The 22,439-nt window shown below is 32.1% G+C and overlaps 1 protein-coding gene and 1 long non-coding RNA gene across 2 annotated transcripts; both read left to right on the top strand.

Annotated features, from left to right (window-relative positions):
• Positions 1–8,830: 8,830 nt before the first annotated feature.
• On the top strand, positions 8,831–9,821 carry LOC111621658. The gene is made up of 4 exons (XR_002756117.1): positions 8,831–8,934; positions 9,007–9,075; positions 9,152–9,241; positions 9,308–9,821. It is a non-coding gene; the product is annotated as an uncharacterized LOC111621658 (long non-coding RNA).
• A 3,349-nt stretch (positions 9,822–13,170) lies between these two features.
• On the top strand, positions 13,171–13,989 carry LOC111621657 (protein ALP1-like). The gene has a single exon (XM_023363863.1). The coding sequence runs from the start codon at positions 13,200–13,202 to the stop codon at positions 13,812–13,814; it is 615 nt and encodes a 204-aa protein (XP_023219631.1). The 5' UTR covers positions 13,171–13,199; the 3' UTR covers positions 13,815–13,989.
• The last annotated feature ends 8,450 nt before the right edge of the window (positions 13,990–22,439 follow it).

Genomic DNA, 22,439 nt, shown 5'->3' with positions numbered 1-22,439 from the left:
AGAAACAAGCGGGATAATTTCTTTTCAATTTCTTCCATAACTTCTCCCTCTTCCGCTTTTAATTTCTTCGCCTTTACACAATCTCCCGACTCTTTCTTTCTCTTCTTAACTTCTGCTTCTTCCATTTTTGATAAAATCTGCGAAATGTCCATTGTTGGTTTATCGAGAATGACAAAGACAATTGTTGTTATAAGAATTGCGTCCTTTGTTGTCGTCACACTCGGTTTGCGATTTCTATAATAAATTTACGGTTTGAATGATGGAGTATTCGAAAATTACAAATGAACTTTTATATAAAATTAATATTTTAATTTGGAAACAATTCGAACCAAACTTGACTAATTTTTCTGAAAATTCTGAAAAGCTACATTTGCATTGTTCGAATTTCTTCATTGAAAATAATTTGAAACGCTTGATAGTGACAAATTGTATTTTAATTATAATCCGAGTGTTTCTTCTCTGTTCTTATGTGGGAAACTTTAATTATATATACAGTACCTAATTTATATATAATACTGTACAGACGATAGTATACTCAATTTACCCGCCTAAATTCTCTGTAGCGTGGCGCTGGACGGCGGAAAGTAGTTCGGCTGCCCGATGACGTTTTACCGAATTATAGGAGTTTTTTTACCAGGTTTGTACGGATACCGTCGCAATTTTTTCGCCGTCTTATAGGAATCGTAATTATAGGAACCCGTGTTATAGGGGTCTACTGTATATATAACAGAGTCGGGAAAGTAAACAAAACAAGAAAAGAGTAATAATTTATTGTGACATCGATGTCACAATGCCGGGCTGCAAGTTTTAATCATATTTTTAATTAATTTAATTTAATATACATATATACATATATATATATATATATACCCTACTCACAACCTCAAATTAGTAATGAATTCGCTTGTACATACAGTATGTATATCATACTTTTCTTTTATCAATTGAGTCGTGCCGGTCATCTATCAAACATTTTTTGGGGAAAATTTTAAATTGAAATAACGTGACTTCCGGTTTGCATCGGAAGTTCGCATATAGTTAATCCGGATTTCTTTCCCTTAGGCGGTCCATATCTGATCTCGTCTTTTATCTATCTAAGTCCGTTCACGAGATTAAGGAAAAACAGACAGACTGAAGGACAGTGGGAATTTATAGGTCTACAATTTTTTCAAATTGCAGCCCAATAAAGTAAATAAAAATCTTTATTTTATTCTTCAATTATTTATTTGCCCATTTTATTTAATTTAATATTGAATAAAGAATTGAAACGCAACTGTTGAGAAAAATTTGATATTTCAGATGGAAAATTTTTAAATGTTATTTGGATTGATAATCAGCTTCTTAATATTTCTAATCTTCCAAATCTTTGTTAATCCGGGATCTAATTCGGACGAACGGCGTCCTAGAAATTTTTCGGGGGTGGTCTGTTCCGGATACGTTGCACTTTGTCCTTAACACTCGGTCTCCTCAATCGCTGTCCTGGGCGAATTCACAATGCATATAAATGAGGATAAAGCCATCTTAGTCTTCACGGAACAGAAAGGTTTAAAAAATAATTATTATAATTGTTGCATGATTATATTTATAGATAGTATAAATTACATGTATTAAAATTTTAGTCAAATTTGAATATTTTTCACAAAATTGAAATTAATTCTAGTGTGAAATAATTAATATTTAATCATTTTAGAAAAATCGTAAATAATTTTAATATCGATCGCTAAAGATCAACAATTAAAGATAACTTTCAAATATAAACCTATTTTTGTTTTATTAAAAATCTATTTAACTTAGAATATTTATAACTTGCAAGAATTATTTTAGAAAGAATAAAAGTCTAAACTGTTTAATTAAGATACGCTGAATATATTTCCTTATCTCTTTATCTTTAGTCATTTGAATAAACTTTAATACAATAATTAGAATAACTTAATTAAAATTACTATGTTAACTATTCACATAATTTAGTACTGAAATTTCTTTTTGTTTTGAATATCTTACAATTAAGCAAATTTGAATTTTCTTTATAAAGGTAATTTGTTCAACATAACGTTTATTTCATAATTTTATTTAATACTAACAAAAAGAATGCCCAGCTATTCGAGGAAACTCAAAGAGAAGGTGGAGTTTTCCTTATTATACTCGCTTGGTGGCTCAGATTAACTATGCAAAATTCGACCAAGTCAGTCAAAGAGCTTGGCAGTTTCAAAAACAAAATCAGGGGAAGGAATGAGGATTCGAGATATAAAATAGCGTATATATATATTTTTTGATAATTATAGGGAGTAACTAGGCTAAATCTCTCCAGATCGTTCATGAGGTTTGAGAGTTTGTAGGGAAGATGAAATCAACTGAACGAGGTCCGAGTTTTAAGGTAGCTTACATACATCGAAAAGTAATAATCTTCCAATTTGTTCCATGGCGCAGATATATTTCGTGACAATTGTGACCGACTTTTATTTTGGGTATTTTATCGTCGATAAGAGTCACTCGCAAACGTGTACAGTACACCTGAAAAGTAACCGAAAGTACTCAGTTTATGTAGGTAAACATCTGATAACATAGGATTAATTCTTATTTTTAAATATTGGTACGGTAGGATTAATACTAAAACAATGAACATATAAAAATGCTATAGGCCTACGTACTAAAGTTTAGTTTCATCTAAGGAAGTAAATTCGCTTCTTATTGTTGTATCTGATAGCATAGGAGTATTATTATAAGAAACGAACGACCAAGACAATATAAACAAAGCACATATACAACTATTCGAACTGCATGAATCCGAAACCAGAAATGTAAGATAATACGTTCAAAAAAGCATACCTGATGGCGAAAGAGATTGACCCTGAACGGAGCGAACGACGATGGGAGAAAAATATCGTTCTGGTGCATTTTCTTTTTTTAATAAGAAAATAGTGTATAATTTATGTTCATCTGGATGGGAAAAGCTTTCCAGTAGTGAAATAATTTAAAAAATTTGTTCAGTAGATTCCAAGATTAAGTTTAACAAACAAACAAACATTCTCGCTTTATACATTAGTTAGTACAGTATATAGATAGATAGAGATTCACGTATATTCTCTAACTATATAAATTTATGCATTTTATATACATTGTATGGAGAATACAAAAGTATTATGTCCAGTTGTAAGTATGGAATTTAAAAGTAAACATTTGTATTGTAAGTTCTAGACGTTATCTAAATTACTAAACGTAAACTCAATGCTTTGACCTTTTATTTATTTATAGGCAATCTTACAACGGATATAACACTTGTAAAGGATAAAAAAAAATTCGAGATTTCATCAATGAGGGATAGGAATATTAAGTTAAGTATTGTATAGTTTTATTAGATACAAAAAAATTAACGGAACAATGGATAAAAATTCGTTGCCTTTAAGCAATTTTGTGTAAAAAAAAGGGTGAAATTCTGTAAATATTTTCAAATATTTCTAAGATCGGTGCATTTTATAACAACAACATCTTAAAAATTACATAACAGAAAAAAGCATAAAGATGTTTTAAAATAAGTTAAAAATTAAAACAATTGATTTTTATTCGGATAATTTTATCTACATAAAATGATAATAAAATGTCTGCCTGTTGCCTTTGCACTTCTAAACCTTTTGCCCATTCCTGACCAAATTTTTCAATTATTCTCTTGGACTTTGCGTAAAATAAAGGCTATTACGAAATCTGGACACCATCTAATCTTCCTTGACACTTTCTGACTATTTAAGTTTAATACGTTAATACAGCATTTCGCAAATTTTTGGTAAAGTGGAGACGTTAAACAAGGATTTTTTTTGTACAATTGACAGAAAAATAACGAGAGTCTAATATTTTATTTTCTATTATTATTTCATCGAATAATCAAATTCGAATTTTTAAATGAATATTTGGTAAGGGAAACCAAAAGATAACTCGTTGAGTACAAGGAAATTTGATTCAGATAGACTACTGAATGGTCAGTTTAATAATGAAAAGCTTAAGAGAGAAAAAATTAATAATTTCAGAATGGTAAGTGATAAGATCTTTCAGAAGCTCTGACTAAGTACGATGGAAGGATAGAATGTGAAGTGACTTAAATTATACGGTTTTTTTCTTATTAACAAATGCAAAAGGAAGCACATTGTTAAAAGTTACAGTACGTCACTATTTTAATGCAAATTGTGAAAGTTTTGTTTAGAAAAAGATAAATTTTTCAGAGTAATTTGATATACTCTATACGAAAACTAGCATTATCTGACAGGTGAGAAATTTCAGCAGATATTTATTATTAAATAAAGAAGAAAAGCTATTCTACACGATGTAATTATATTAACTATTTTAATGATGATTCGAAATGTTGGAATGGATTAATTTTAGAAAATTACTAATTATCACAAAGTATTTCATAGAATTTGTTGTTTAAATTTTTTAATATTTTTAACATAATTATAACAGCTCTAAAGTTTTATATGAAAAAATGCATCTAGTATTTGAAAATAATATTAATAAATTGTAACTAGAAGTACCAGTTCATAGCAAAGTTAATTACAGAAAACAAATTCAAGAAATAAAATTTTAGTAATGATTTAGAAACGCGGACATTTCCGAAAACTTACAGGTTCTAATATATTCGTGTTATTTCTTGAAGGAGCAGTAACAAATTTATCTAAGTAAACTAATTCTAATTAAAGGTCTTCATCTATAAGTTTTGTATACAATATTTAGAGTCAGATAGGATTATTTCTATCCAAAGAAGTCGGGAAAAGCAGTGGTAGTTGAGATCGGATAATACAGTAAAAGAGACCACAGAGGACGCTGCTGTTTTAATTCTTGACTATCTGAAACGAAACTCAAACCATATTTCGATAATACGGAAAAGTGGGTGATTATAAACAGACGGTTATTAACTTTTGAATATTGATTAACAAATTTTCACGTTCAAGATTTCAAACGTTACAAGTTTGCCATGTCTGACAATATGAATCTTTGAAGGAACATATGCGCATGCTGTTGCCGTATCATTTCAAAAATAGTCAACGCAACGAAGGCTCACGAACTTATCGGTAAATTATTTGACGAGAACACAGTCAACAGGCAGATTTGCTACTATTGGTTGAAGAAATTCTAGGTTGAAGATTTCTCGCTTTAAGATGAACCCCATCCAGGCGGCCATTCCGCTGCTGATGATGACGTTCTTTTGCAACTGATAGATGATAATTCACAGTTGACCACCAGAGAATTAGCCCAACTATGTCAACTACTACAAAAATTAACAAAGTCCGATACCACTACGACAATCTGTCAGCACATACAGCAGAGATGACCTAAGAGAAGCTGGCCAATCTAACTTGTAAACTGGGATGTTATGCCTCATCCACTTTACAGCCCAGACTTGCCCTTGACGTCAACTGACTACCATCTGTTTCACATCCTGCACGCGTAGATCAGTGCAGGATGCGAAACCATATTACCAATATACAATTCAATGACAATATCCATGTGAGAACGACTCTTGAGACTTTCTTCAAAGAAAATCCCCAGTCATTCTATGCTCAGGGGATTGAAAGTATGCAGCAAAGGTGAAGAGATGTGATTGATATTGATGGTAATTACCTAAAAGACCGAACTGTAATTATTGATGAGTTAATTGTCAATAATTTTTTTCAAAATGTCTAAATTTCACTTTACAGCTTGATATAGTCGCCCGTTTTTCTACTGTATACTATATATTTAATAGTATGTACTGTACAGGATGTTCCATTTTAATTAGTCATCTAAAATATCCCGATAAATATGCATCCTACGGAAAAAAAATGTTCTAGACCGAAAACATTCTGCATCAAGATAACACTATCGGCTTCCTCATAGGTGGTATTACTATCGCTAAAACGATCATCGTATTTTGAAATTAGAATCTTCATTTTTTATTACATATTTATATTCTGCGGAAAAATAAGATAACTTTTTATTTGGAACATTTTGATGCACCGAGCAGAAGTTGTGAGCGTTGGTATTTTTCAGTTCAACAGTTATGCGCTCACACGCGTACCTGACAGATTTGTGGCTGTCTCTGCATTAGTGTACTAATATTAATAGCAATAATAATATCTTTAATGTACAAAATAACAATTATATGATATTACTATCAGTACATAGAGGATAAAATAGTATAATACAATAATGGTTCTTGAAATTCATAGTGACAAAACATCTCGTACACAATTTTATTTTATAACGTAAATCACTAGACCGGCATTTATTTACATTTATGTTATTTCTCACATTTAAAACTTATAACACAAGAGATTAAAAAACGTGACACCATTTCTTGTTTAGCGAAACAAAATCTCTATAGATTTAACTCTTGTCATTAAATAAATTGTTTACTTCTTTATATCAATTTTTAGTTAGTGTTATATTGTTATATTTGAAGTGTAACAAACACGAGTGTGAAGGAAATTGTCTAGAACAATAACAATTAAAAAAAGCTGTCACTATACTACCGTATCTTCATATCAGACTTGTCTTTTTATGTCCATCCGCAGTAACGTCTGAAGCTTATTCGCTTTTGTTCACAGCGTATGTAATCAGGAGCGAAAATATCTGAAAATAAATATAAAAAATAAAAATGTTATTTAAAATTATACAAGATTTAAATCTGTAGATTTTTATTTAACGTCAAATATACAAGAGTTAAATCTGTAGATTTAAGTCTTATATGACTTTAAATAAAATTTTTATTTTTTCATATTTATTTTTACATATTTTCGCTCCTGATTACATACGCTGTCAACACAAGCGAATAAGCTTCAGACGTTACTGCGGATGGACAAAAAAAGACAAGTCTGATATGAAGGTACGGTAGCATAGTGGCAGCTTTTTTAAATTGTTATTGTTCTAGACAATTTCTTTCATGCTCGTGTTTGTTAAACTTCAAATATAACAATATAACTCTAACTGAAAATTGATATGAGGAAAAAAACATTTTATTTAATGACAAGAGACTTTGTTTCGCTAAACAGGAAATAGTGTCACGTTTTTTAAATATCTTTTTTAAGCTTTAAATGTGAGAAATAACAATAGTAATAATAATGTTAATGATACGGTAAAATAAAATAATTTTGTTTCACATTAAAAAAAATAAAAATAAAAAAATACGAATGATTGAGCTTACATCGCGCAGTTTCTACGCCTAGTTATCTTATCCACTCGATTATATCAATTACGGGAAATGAATCTTCCAAAGACTTATAAGCTTAACACTCAATTTTCAGAGACCCATTTTTCGGAAACGCTTGAGAAGTGGGTCCTATCATTTGTATAAAGCTTAGTTCACACTGAGCGAATCGCGAATGCGAAAAGCGATTTTTATTCGCTTAGCGAAATTGACCCTACAACCAAAAGCGAAAAGCGGATTGCGAATTTTAAGCAGCCAATCATTTGCAAGCGAGTGAAACGTCATCTCGAAAAACAAAATGGCTGCTTCCGATATCTTGTTGTTAACCACGTTTGTTTATTTATTGAGAGAAAAAGATACTAAAAAAAGAAAGCGATGTTGGGTGAAAGATATTTAAAAAAACCGAGAATTACATGGTTACCATGCTAATTTGGTGCGAGACATGAGACTGAATGACAAAGAGAATTTTTTTAGGTAGGACTGTTTATACTAATTTTTATTCTCTTTAGTAAGAAAATATATGACTAACAAAAAATTTATTATAACACGTTTTAGGTTTTTTAGAATGACTAAAGAATTATTCGACGAATTACTCTGTAGAGTAGGCCATTCATACATACAAAAGACACGAATTTTCGTAAGGCCATATCTCCGAGAGAACGTTTAGAAGTCACATTAAAGGTATGGAATTTTGAGTTTATTAAACGATGTTTACTATTAATCGATTGAAATAAAACAAATTTGTGATTTTATATCGATAAGCAAGCAAGCATACTTGTCTCTGATATAATTCTAGTTTGTTTAAAATTTATTTTTTCCACCAACATAAGTATAAAATATTTTTATCCATTGATTCAGAGAATAATTTTTACGATTAGATATTAGAAATTAAATAAGGAAATCCGTAAAAAAATCGTTCAAAAGTGGATTTAAATATAAAATTGATATTAGTTTTACTGTATTTTAAATTAAATAAGACCTTTAATTCCGAGATCTCGTTTTATATCCATATTGAAAATATATATAAAATATATATATATATNGAGATGATTCTTCGTCAATCGTTCTACTTGCATATCGAAAACGACGTCATCTTTGTCAAAATATCTGTTGCTATTTTGGTTTTAACTTACGCACTCACTTTCAGTATTATAAAAAGAGTCAAATTAACCCCAAATATTAAACTGACGAAGCCAGAATATTTCTGTTGGAAAAAAGTCTACGTGTTGATTACTTACACTAGAATTATCGTTTCTGTTCTTGTTGTAAGTTCAACTATTTGTAACCAAGCGATAAACGTTTTTTATATTTATCCTGCTATAGAAAAAGGAAAAACTTTCGAGCACGCAGCACTTTTTTGCAGCGTTGAAATTGGCATTTACATTAATTTAATTACGGGTGGATTATTGTATCTGATTTCTTTTATTTTCTTGTTTATATTCATATTACTGACGATTTTCCAGAAGCTATCGGAAAACCTTCAACTACTAGAAATGAATCATCCAAATTTGGAAACGGAATTAGAAATAATTATGACACAACACAATGAACTTTGGAACTGTTTTAAACAATTGAATGGCCCATTTAATTATGTACTGACAATATTGTATGGTGCTCTAATAATGGAAACCAGTCTGCTTTATTATATTTTGATTTATTCGAAAACGGAATTTGCATTGAGTGTTTTAACTGGAATATTTTGTGCTGCAGCATTAGTTCTTTGTGTTTTAGTAGGATTTTTATTATCCACTTTCACATCTATTGTAATTTTCGTAATGTATTAGATGCACTATTCCGTTTTATATTCATTTGTAAAAAGATTTTTTCTCTATTAGATGCAAACATCGTTTTAAGACATTCGAAGATTCGCTCAATGCGAACTGAAATTGGAACAGAAATTAAAAGTAAAGTTTCTGTTATAAAATAGAATTAGCGATACTTTTTAACTTTCAGAAAATAATTGTAAAAAATATTGTACAGATTGTGAATTTTATGAAAAGATTTGGAAAAGCATTTTTATGTATATCTATCAACGGTTTCTTCGATGTTACCAAAAAGTTTCCTATCAAGGTATGCGAGTCAATTAAGTTTTTTAATATATTAATTCATTATCTGTATATAAATTTGAATTTGCAGATGTCTAGCGCTTTGAATTCTGTGTATTCGAGTCTGTTAAATTTGAGGACCGTTTCCACGAAGAAAATCTGCTCTTATTGAAATCTGAATCCAAGAATCTATCTTTTTGAATATAATTCTTTCTCATAGCATTTTAATTAATAACTTAATTAATTCATGTATATGTGATAAACTAGACAAACTATTGTCGTTTTTTGTCACATTATTGTGATATTCTGATAGCTTATAAGCCTTGCATATTTAAAATTAGAATAACAGTTGAAAGTTGAAATTTATTACACTGTTAAGTACTTCATGCACGCAAAAAGGGAGTTTTAATGAATCCAGTGGAATAACTAAAAAAAAAAATATGCATTCTATAAAAAAGTCATTAAATAATAAATGCTAGACTTCAAGGAGGCTACAAAATAGGGCTATCAGTTTCATCACCGATGGCACTAGAATCCGTGTAAATGGGTTTATTTTCTTAAATGGGAGCCGCCAATTTTTATTGCATATTCTGAGGCTGCGTACACACGAGGCGTTTTTAAACGCGCGTCGAACGCCGAGCTAACGCGCGTTAGCTCGGTGTTCGACGAGCGTTTAGCGGAGCGTGCGCACTGGCTCGGTTTGGAAATAGATGTGGAAGTGATTGCTTGTGTGTGGCTCCTCTATCGTCGCTATAAAAGACGACGGCAGAGGCAAAGAGAATTTTCGGTGCACCCAATATTACGAGATAGACTGACGCATGAAATGTTTGCGACGTTGTATCCAAAACTAAGACAAAATAAATTGAAGTTTTTTAATTGTTTTAGAATGTCTATAAAATCATTTGACGACTTACTCCGTATTATAAAAGTAGATATTACCCAAAAGCGCGCGATCGAATATACAGCAAAATGGCGGCGTAAATCTAGAAGCGCCCGTAAAGCGCCGGGAAAACGCGCGATCGCATGTACGATAACATGGCAGCACATATATCTCAAAGCGCTCGGCTAACGCCCGCAAAACGCGCGTTTTAACAAAAATCTATAAACGCGCGTTTACCGCGCGCTTGGCCAAAAGCGCGTGTTTGAGTGTGTACGCCTATACAGAACTCTTGGTTCTTTAAAAGCGCGCGTTAAACGCGTTGAAAAACGCCTAATGTGTACAGGCTCTAAACGTAGGCGTTAAAAACGCCTACGTGTGTACGTTTAACGCGCGTTTTAAAGAACCAAGAGTTCTATATAAGCGTACACACTCAAACGCGCGCTTTTGGCCAAGCGCGCGTTTATAGATTATTGTTAAAACGCGTGTTTTGGGGGCGCTTTATGGGCGCTTTGAGATATATGTGCTGAAATGGAGAACGATCATTTCGATATTGATCTATTTATTGATGAAATCTAAACGAGACCAACCATCGTCAAAGGATTTTATAGATATTTTAAAAGAATTAAAAAACTTGGGTTTATTTTGTCTTAGTTTTGGATACAACGTCGCAAACATTCCATGTGTCAGTAATATTGTAAGTATCCTATCTTGTAATATTGGGTGCACCCAAAATTCTCTTTGCCTCTGCCATCGTCTTTTATAGCGACGATGGAGGAGGCACACACAATCAATTACTTTCACGTTTATTTCCGAACTGAGCCAGTGCGTATGCTCCACAAACGCTCGTCGAACGTCGAGGTAACGCGCGTTTAAAAACGCCTAGTGTGTACACAGCCTGATTCTACATAAAAAATTAACCGAACTTTTATCTAAAACATTTTTCGAAAGATACACTAATCAGAAGTCATGGGTATTTGAAGTTTTTAGTGGCTGCCACATTTTGCATGCACAAATCTGTGGTTGTCTGTGAATAACCACAGATTTGTGCATGCAAGATGTGCATGAATGAAAGAAGAAAAATAAGGAGAAAAAGAGAAGAAAAATGCTTAAAAGTCGTTAGGAAGCAATTATTACTTGGTGGAATTATTCTTTTAGTTCGGTACTTCGCTATCGATAGTTTTACCCGGCGTTGCTCGGGCAAAAGTAACGATAGCGAAGATTAAGATTATTACGTTATAGTCAAACTTACCCGTTTTTACAAAATGCAAAAATTGGGTCCCCCGTTTCCAGTCTAATTACAGAATTTTTACATGGGTCTAGAAATATGTTCGATTTCCCGGAAAAAAAACGAAAAAAACTGCATCTGCGTCTTACACGTCGCTTTCTCTTAACAATTCCATTGTTTCGTAACACTTAACACACCACTGTTCACACTTTCATTGTTACTTATCACTTCCATCGTTGATGGAAGTATTAAGCCTTAATTTTGTCCCTAGCCCTTGTGGGGAGGTATTTCGAAAAATTCCTTCTTAGTGTGCGTTCTCGTGACGTACCCTAAAGCTTAGTTCACACTGGGCGAATAGCGAAAGCGAATGCGAAAAGCGATTTTTATTCGCTTAGCGAAATTGACCCTACAACCAAAAGTGAAAAGCGGATTGCGAATTTTAAGCAGCCAATCATTTGCAAGCAAGTGAAACGTCATCTCGAAAAACAAAATGGCTGCTTCCGATATCTTGTTGTTAACCACGTTTGTTTATTTATTGAGAGAAAAAGATATTAAAAAAAGAAAGCGATGTTGGGTGAAAGATATTTTAAAAGACCGAGAATTACATGGTTACCATGCTAATTTGGTGCGAGAGATGAGATTGAATGACAAAGAGAATTTTTTTAGGTAGGACTGTTTATACTAATTTTTATTCTCTTTAGTAAGAAAATATATGACTAACAAAAAATTTATTATAACACGTTTTAGGTTTTTTAGAATGATCAAAGAATTATTCGACGAATTGCTCTGTAGAGTAGGGCCATTGTTACGTAAAAAACACACGAATTTTCGTAAGGCCATATCTTCGAGAGAACGTTTAGAAGTCACATTAAGGTATGGAATTTTGAGTTTATTAAACGATATTTACTATTAATCGATTGAAATAAAAGAAATTTGTGATTTTATATCGATAAGCAAGCAAGCATACGTGTCTCTAATATAGTTCTAGTTTGTTTAAAATTTATTTTTTGCCACCAACATAAGTTNTGAATGTTCTTTTGTAATGTTATACATAACTTCCTCTATCTTAAAACGAGCCTCTGCTTACTTTTGTGGAGAAAGGTTTCTTAATCTGTCAGCTAAACTGGCACAATAATGATACAGCTCGTCTTCTTTTTGTTGTTTGTTTACCATCGTCTCTGTTAGCTGAATTAAGGTAGGTACATCATCATCCTTATTTTTTTTCGGCGCTTTGGTAGCAAAGATTGTTCCGTAGATGATGATGACGTGCAAGGTACATCTTTTGAAATATCCCTAAAAATTATAAATATATAAATGAAACTGAAATATATATATATAGGCTATACATAGTAAATGAAAAAATTAAACTAAAAATAATAAAATTAAAACATGAATGTAGACTTAAGAATACATTGTTTGATAATTTTAGGTATTTAGCTAGTGGATATTATCAAATTTCCCAATCCTTTGCATTTCGAATGGGTAGGTCATCTGTTTGCATTATCATTAAAGAAGCTTGCGAAGCTATTTGGCATGTGTTGGCAAAAGAATATGTGAAGTTCCCAAGCAGAGAGGATTTGCCAATCTTGCTATGGAATTTGAAGAAAGATGGAATTTTCCTTATTGTGTTGGTGCTAATGGGAAACATGTACAAATGGTTTGCCCTCCAAATACAGGCTCTTTATATTATAATTATAAAGGCAACTTTAATAAAGTTCTCCTAGCTGTAAGTGATGCCAAATATAGATTTATATATGTTGATATAGGAGGATTTGGTGGAAGAAGTGATGGAAGTANGAAACTTGCAAAGCCATTTGGCATGTGTTGGCAAAAGAATATGTGCAGTTTCCAAGCAGAGAGGAATTTGCCAATCTTGCTATGGAATTTGAAGAACGATGGAATTTTCCTCATTGTGTTGGTGCCATATATGGGAAACATGTACAAATGGTTTGCCCTCCAAATACAGGTTCTTTGTATTATGATTATAAAGGCCACTTTAGTAAAGTTCTCCTAGCTGTAAGTGATGCCAAATACAGATTTATATATGTTGATATAGGAGGATTTGGTGGAAGAAGTGATGGAGGTATATTTTCCCATTCAAGTCTTGGCAGATCACTGGAAACAAGAAAATTGGATTGGCCACAATCATCACCAATAAGTGGAATGCCTAGTAACCTACCATATTTTATGGTTGGTGACGAGGCATTTCCATTAAAAACTTATTTACTTCGACCATATCCTGGCAGACAATTAACAACGAAAAAAAGAATATTTAACTACAGACTTAGCCGAGCTAGACGTGTCATAGAAAATACATTTGGTATTCTTTCTGCACGTTGGAGGATTCTATGCAGATGCATTCAAGCTTCTCCAGAAACTGTAGATAGTATCATAAAAGCTTGTGTGTGTCTGCATAATTTTGTGATGACAAAAGAAAGCAAAGTTAATTCAGACATGAAATGTTATTGTCCCTCCCATTTTATTGATAAATAGGCTGCTGATGGAACTATTATAGAAGGACAGTGGAGAAAGGAGATAGGAAGTGGATCATCATCTCTTCCTCAAAGACCATGTCAACAGCATAATTATTCGCAATGTGCAAGAGATAATCGAGAGCAATTTGCTATTTATTTTCAAGAAAATAATATTTTACCATGGCAATTAAATTATGTAAATCGTATCGAATAACAAATGTATAATAAAATGTAAAAATCAAAAATAAAATAACTTTTAAATGATAGAATGTTTTATTTGCAAAATTTTATTACGTACAACATGATTATGTACACAACAAATTATGTATAGCATTACAAAAGAACATTTATGAATGTTCTTTTGTAATGTTATACATAACTTCCTCTATCTTAAAACGAGCCTCTGCTTACTTTTGTGGAGAAAGGTTTCTTAATCTGTCAGCTAAACTGGCACAATAATGATACAGCTCGTCTTCTTTTTGTTGTTTGTTTACCATCGTCTCTGTTAGCTGAATTAAGGTAGGTACATCATCATCCTTATTTTTTTTCGGCGCTTTGGTAGCAAAGATTGTTCCGTAGATGATGATGACGTGCAAGGTACATCTTTTGAAATATCCCTAAAAATTATAAATATATAAATGAAACTGAAACATATATATAGGCTATACATAGTAAATGAAAAAATNAGGTTTACGGCTTTGTGAAACTTCTTTTTTGAGTTTATGCAGTTGAAATAAATAAATAATAATAAAATTAAAACAGTTGTCGGTTTTGTTTACACGTTTATTGGGCCGCATTGGAACTTGCCTTGGGCCGCGGGTTGGACACCCCTGCTCTAGAATTTATTTTCCTTAAATTTACGATTTATGTATTTGTTGTCGTAAAAATTTGTCTTTCCACTTTTTCCCCGAGACTACAAATATTCGAGTACAAAGTAACTGGTTTCGACTTATTTCTACTTAGATAATTAAGCGATTAGGGAATTGGGGACGTAAACAAAACCCTGATGAAAGAGCCGAAATTTTACTTAAACGAAAGCTTAACCGAACCATCTCTAGCCGAGTGCAGTGGAAACTGATTTNTTAAAACGAGCCTCTGCTCGCTTTTGTGGACTCAGATTTCTTAATCTGTCAGCTAAACTGACACAATAATGGTATAGTTCATCTTCTTTTTGTTGACGGTTTACCATTGTCTCTGTCAGTTGGATTAAATTGTTCACATCATCTTGTTCCTTACTTTTTTTCGACTCTTTGGTAATGCTGAGAATTCTGTAGATGATGATGATGATGTGCATGGTACATCTTTTGAAATATCCCTAAAAATTATAAATATATAAATGAAACTGAAATATACACTGCTGGCCATTAAAATTGCAACACCAGGAAGGGATGATCGTACGAACGTCAAAATCATATGAAAGGAAGAAGAGATTGGGATATGCAAATGATTAGTATTTCAGCACGTTTAGATGATGCAGGAGGGACAAACAACATCTGAAGCACTGCGTAAAAGAAAACTTGTGAGGTGGATTTCTCATTCATAAATTGCTTTGTAAGGTCGGGGTTTCATCAGAATATCGTGTTATGCCTCGAATAAGAAGAAATGCTTATCAGCAAGTGTCGGAATTCAATAGAGGCAGGATTGTTGTCTATCGAGAGTGTGGATTATTGTTCCGTGATATTGCCACTCGCACTCGTCGGAATCCGACTACTGTCATGCAAATATGGAATCAATGGGTTGCTGAGGGCCTTACTGAACGACATGCAGGATCTCAACGCCCTCCCATGACTAACGGCCGAGAGGACAGACATATTGTGAGGTTGACTGTGCAAACCGTACAACCACATCACGGACCATTAGTCAGGAAATGAGCTTGTTTGCAGCATTTCCAGTATCCGCTTGTATGGTGCAACGACATTTGCAGCAGCATGAACTGTCAGCACGGTGACCATTACTTCGGCTTCCCTTGACAATGCAGCATAGAGAGAGACAGCGACTCTGGTGCACCCAATGACAAAGCTGGATACAGGAGTGGCACAATGTCGTCTTTTCAGATGAGTCTTGATTCTGCGTGCAGCATTCTGATGGCTGTATACGTGTCTGGAGGCTCCAAGGAGACCGCTCGTCACCTGCTTGCATTCGATATCGGCATAGGAGTCCTGCATCTGGTGTGATGATATAGGCAGCCATTCGATACACAACATGCACATCTCCAGTTTGGATTGACGGTAATTTGAACGCAGATCGGTACATTTCTGACATCTTACGTCCAGTGGTTGTGCCCTATCTTCAAGGCCTGCGAAGTGCCATCTTCCAGCAAAATAATGCAAGACCTCATGTTGCACGTCATGTTCTGACCTTCCTCGATACAGAGGGTATTCAATTGTTGCCCTGGCCTGCATGGTCTCCAGATCTCACACTAATTGAAAACATTTGGTCATGGGTTGCTGAGAGATTGGCCCACCACCCCTCTCCAGCTAATATGGTTGATAAAGTGTGGCATAGACTTGAAGCAGCATGGAATGAGTTGCCCATTTCTGTCATCCGAGCCCAGTTTGACTCCATGCCTAACCAGATAAGGGCCGTTTTAGCTGCCAGGGGTGGCAACTGTGTCTACTAATTTCGACCCCTGTAAACTCCCAAAGTGCTTGCAAATTTAATCATTTTGTCTTCATGCCATACGGTTTATGTACAATAAATATCTTTTTTTTTATTTGCTTTCCTTCTTGGTGTTGCAATTTTAATGGCCAGCAGTGTATATATATAGGCTATACATAGTAGATGAAAAAATTAAACTACAAATAAGTCTACATTTATATTTTAATTTTATTAAGAATACAGGTATAAACTAAAGGAAAAATATTTGATGTATGTAGAGCACTTAACATTATTATTATAACTTGAGATTAGGAATGATTAATTTACTAACAACATATAAACCATATATTAACTTTTAAATAGAACACAACAATATATTACATTGAAAGACTTTGAAAATTTGGACTTCCTGGATAAGACACCTGGACAGGACACATCTCTTCCAAATCTTCACTTTGTAGGCCATCATTTAATGAAAGATTGCTACAAGTTCTAATAAAATAAAGAAAAAATATATAAGTGAAGTTTTATCTAGATTATTTTTCAACTTTAAAAAAATTTGTTTTAAACTATGACTTTTTATTGTCTTGTATCATTATTCATTATAATATTTAATAATATATTTCTGTTACATACTGTGAAAATTGTTCATCCTGTCCATTGACTATATTCATTAGAAGGTGCATTTGAGGAAACCATTTCCACTTACAATTGTGGAGGTCGTCCACACCAGCACCACTTCTAGTTTTTTCATCTATAAATTTTTTTCCTTTCCTGTAGGTATCTACAAGATTCTTCCATTTTTTCTTTACTTCTTCAACTTCAAAATTATAACAGAAAAACAAAATTCCATGTTAAAATATTTATAAATAATAATCAATTACAATTAACAGCATTGATTCTTAATACTTAATAAAATACAATGAAACTCTTACAAGACATTCATTTAATATACTGTACAATGGTATTTTGCCATTCTGTACTTTGTATGGGTATTTTTTTAATGATTTATGTATGCTAGGTTTGTAAACTTGTTGTTAAATTTGTCTTAAATACTACTTAAAACGTTTTTATAAATGTATTCTTGGGGACTGCAGCTGATTAATTTAATTTACATTTAACTATTACAAAAAACCACTCCTCAATGTTTCACAATCATATTTGTTATTAGTAACTATCACGTGTTAAATATTTTTAGAATGTTTTGGTATTTAAATTTATCTATATCAAAATATTGCTTAAACTCTTTGGTTAATATTGAAGTTATTGATATTTTTCTCATATCATTAAATATGATTTGAGTCATTATTTAACTTAGCAAATTTTATATGTTTAAAACCCAAATAATCTTATGTAAATAAATGATTTAGGTTATTAATAAGAAATAATATACAAATGCACGTGTTTCAAATTTGATTGTTCATTTTATACCGAATAGTTTATGGTAGGCTTAACTACAAGTACAAACAAACTTTACTCACCTGTCAAATTAAGACGTTCCGCAATCAACTTCCACCGATTTTCCTTCAAATCGACGTCTTTGTATCTCCGATCCATTTTTATGTATAAAAATGGAGCATCTTCCATTTCTTCTAAAAGTTTTCTATATTTACTTTACACCGAGAAGAAGCTTGTGTCACCATGTTGAAAACAACGAGAACAAGTGACAACTAGAGGGAATCTGATTGGTGGCGAAACTTTTTAGCTAGCGAAAAAGCTCGACAGTTCCGAACTTCGAAGCGATTCGCGAAATAGTAAAATTCGCCGGAAACGATGTCGTGTCTGACGTGTTATTCGCTCTGTTTTTCGCTTTCGCTACCGAATCGCGCTCAGTGTGAACTAAGCTTAAGGATCTGTTTGTGTTTATGGCTAAGTGCTCACCAAGTTCCGTTCGAATCGGAGAAGACAATGTCTGGCCGTCTCTATGTAAAATTCATTGCACAGTCGCAATAGAAAAGAACCGAGCTTATATAACGTATGCGTAAGCCTTACATAACTCACAGAGTAAGTTTTCCAGCGTTACTTTATACAGTATTTAGAAATATAATAAATATCCTCAAAAATTATTTTATTGTAGTAGTAATACAGCGTAAATTTTAGTTTCATATAGTAATAATATTAGAACTTTTATTATATTTTTAAGCAACTAAAAGGTCATTAACATTTTTAACACGTTGTCTAATGTTTAAGGGGACTTGCCATCGGACAAACTGATACTCTGGCCAGTCGTCTTAAATTTATCCAGTTAAAAAAAATCTGTCTGGAAAATTTAGTTTGTTATAATGAAATTTTGTTAACATTAATTCGAAAAAAAGATATATATACAGTATATATATTCGTTATTCTCGATTTTCCATAAACAAGAACGTGTTTGTAAAACTGAGTGTTGTACCTATTATAATAATCATTGGAAATTCCGTAGAAACTTATTTTGAAGATCTAAATTATAATTTAAATAATAAATGTTATATATTACAAATAAAGTTTAGAATTCTACTCTTAGAATTCAAAATCTACTTATTTTCTAAAATGAAACTCTCTAATGTATTTATTTCATTTAAATTATTTTCGTCCTTCATCTTTAATTCATTTTCTTACTCTTTTTTCAATTTGATTTCTATCTTTTACTCTTTGATACTGAGAAACTTCGTAAATAATTTAAATTAAATCGATTTATCTGGATAATGCGATGAAAAAATTAAATCGTTTTCGTCCTCGAAGTATGGTTTTGTTTATTCTCGAAAAAGAAAATTCCGATGAACTTATAAAACAAATCTGTTAAGTGTTGTCTCTACAGACTTTATCTGTTTAAAGGTATATACACAATACTGATATATCTATACAGCCAAGATTTTCAAGCAGTTTAGATGACGTTGAGTCTTTGTACTTTATATTATACTCTCTTATTGTACAGTGGTATTGAGAAGGCGGGGTAACGACCGTAATTTGCCACTCTAGTAGACTCGAGTTCGAGTTTGGGTCAGGAACTTCAGGAATTTTTCGTGAGCGATCTGATGGAGGATGGGTATGATTTAAAAAAGACATTTTATTGAGACAGGATAACAAAATCTTTGAAAAATTTATGTTGTACTTTTGTTTTAATGTGCCAAAATCTAAACTAAGAACTACACGTAAGTAGCGAGGATTGAGAAAGTGATAATGAAATTGATCACTAAATGTGACGATACAGCAAATCATACTTCAACACATACTCTTCCTGTTGATTTTCTTCATAAGTTTTTTCAAACAAAAAATTTTAAATACGCAGTTTTTTTGCATTTGTAAATACATTGACAAAACTGTACTAAAAGAAAAACGTCAATTCTTCGTAACAAAGTTTTTAAATGACTTTTTTTAATGCTCGAGCGTTTTTCCTGTTTTTCGTTTTTCGATGACTTCTAATTCGTTTTTCCCGTGGTACTTTGAATTAAAAAATATCTGAAAACATAAATTACGATCTTACAATGAAATAGCGAATTATTATCATGACTACGCAGCATAACTTTCTTTGAGGTCAAAATTTTATATCTATTAAGGTCAATTATCGGTTAACGGGCAACCCTTACAGAGATTGGCCAATAAAAATCTACTGTAATTGTTGACAGTAGATTTTTTTAATAGATTTTAAATGCTACAGCTTTACAAACAAACGACGAATACCACAGCGCAAGCATCGACCTGTATGCGGTAGACAAAGCGATGTGTTTTTAATTGCGGCATTGAATTTTGTTGCTTTACGTTAGTGCGTGTGTATTTGATAATTAAAAATTATATTTTTCGTCGTTCAGAATTGAATATATACAGCTTGACAACGTCTGAAAAAATTTTGGCGGTTTTATAGCAGATGTTGCAAGTTTACTCATTTATCTTTATGTCATATTTAAATTATCAATTTTTTCTACCAATGTTCTAAAAAATTTCGCATTCCAGAACGATATTCCGGCCTCACTATATACTGAATAAAAGACAAGCCACCGAAAAAGACAAGTATGAATTTAGAGTGATTGAGATCGTGTTGAATAATATCAATATAACACTTTTAGAAGTTTTGTGCGAAGTAAATTCTTTTTGGAATATAAAAGCAGCAAGCATTTTCATTTATAAGTCTGAATCATATTTTTTTGCAATTTTAAGATTACTAAGATTGTGATTAAGGTTAAAACAGAACATTTGAAATTTACTGCCAACTGAATAAGTAGCTTATTTAATAATTAAAAAGTTTATAATATATTTAAATTATATGAGAGTCAAAAGAAAACAAGTTTCATTTTTGTTTGTTTGTAGACGGCAATGGGACACAATCTGCCGAGAGGAATACTTTACGGGAGGACTTTCTATGGGAAGCTGGACCCTATTTAGGTGTTACAAACGTGAAGAAAACCCGAAAAACTCTACGCGTCTCCAGCTCATTGGTCCGAGGTCGACTACCTGTGTTCGGTGGTTTTATCCTCCTGCTCACCAATATTCACTCGATCACTGATGAGCAAGCTTTATTTTTAAAGAATTTAGGTCTCAGATATTTAATTTAGAAGTTATTTACATAATTAAATAATTATGAAATTGACATTCAANTCGATAAGCCAGTAAAAACCGTAGACTTCTCTAAATGTATTTTTAATTAATAGATTATCTAACGCACTTAATAAATAAGCAAGTTCAATATAATTAACTCTCTTATATTACTATAAGTAATAGATATGTATATATCCATGGTGCGGTTTACTTTATATTACCTTTAAAAAATCAATTTTTCAAAAATATTTCCTCAAAATTGATGAAAAAACTTTATGGGTTAATTGTACATAAATAATCTCTTATATTAGATTTAGTAGATTCTATACGACCTCTAAATGCCAATTCTCGCTTCGATAACATCTAATAATTAAAATATATCTATTAGCCGTAACTATCTTGTTATAATTTTCAATATATATTTTATANATAATTTAACAAATATAAATTATTATTTTAAAAAATGGGGGTCACATAAAAATTATGAAATATTTGGTGGGCCGCGAGTATAAAAAGGTTAAGAACCACTGCCCTAGACCATTGCTGACTGATTGCCCCTGGAAGTCGGCTTCTTATAGAAACACAGCTTCCCTATCATCAAATGTCACGGCACGCCACTGTTGTGTAGTATTAGTAAATTTAAGTGAAAAAAATTGCTTATTTATTTGGAATACTTCCAGATATTTAAACACCTACATATGTATAAATGAGAATGTTTGTTTGTTCGCTATACATTCCTAGATCGCTCGACCCATTGCTATGAAACTTGGCAGTTATGTTAACACATTTCCAACTTAGATAATACCGTACATACTGTTCGCAAATATTGAATTCGTATCTATATATATCAATTAATTTCCGTCTACATTGGATTTGTTGGCTTTTCATTTCTGAATGCTACTTTCTTAATTTTAATAAATTCTCACTGGTGACTGAGTGGATAGAACCAACGAACACTGGTCGTGGGTTCGCACATTGGCTACGTAGAGTTTTTATGGTGTTTTTTGTTAGAAACAGCGAAATAAAGGCCAGATTCTGTAATAGATCATCCATGTGTCATATTCCCGTAACAAAAGAAACCAAACTCATTCCAATAATCTGAAAATGTTCTTATTTACATTGTTATCTTTTGACAAAAAATTAAAAATTAATGATTCTAAACCATTTTTTAAACCAGAAGTTCGTATATAGTTAATCTGGTCCTGCTGCCCTGAGCTTTCCATATCTGGTCTCGGCTTTCATCTAACTTTTTTCTGGACATTAAGGAAAGATAGATAGTTAATGAAAGACAGTGAAAATTTATAGGTCAACAATTTTTTTAAATTGCAGCCGAATAATTTCCATAAACGCAATATTTACGAGAACGTACTTCCCACGTAGTTTATACAATATTGCCAAAATTTTAAAAATTTATTATCAAATAAAAGCAATTATTCCAGCATTTTTACAAGATTTTTCTAGTGTAATACCTTCATTCCTTATATTCAACCATATATAAGGAATCCAAATGACATATATATGGATTCCTTATATA

The sequence above is a fragment of the Centruroides sculpturatus genome, unplaced genomic scaffold (assembly GCF_000671375.1).
Source record: "Centruroides sculpturatus isolate CEXI.00-Female unplaced genomic scaffold, Cexi_2.0 scaffold254, whole genome shotgun sequence".
NCBI lineage: Eukaryota > Metazoa > Arthropoda > Arachnida > Scorpiones > Buthidae > Centruroides > Centruroides sculpturatus.
This window is presented reverse-complemented; position numbering and strand designations above follow the sequence as displayed.

Bases quoted from the DNA above. Each gene is read 5' to 3' on its own strand.
- LOC111621657 (XM_023363863.1), top strand. From the start codon at position 13,200: ATGGAATTTGAAGAACGATGGAATTTTCCTCATTGTGTTGGTGCCATA.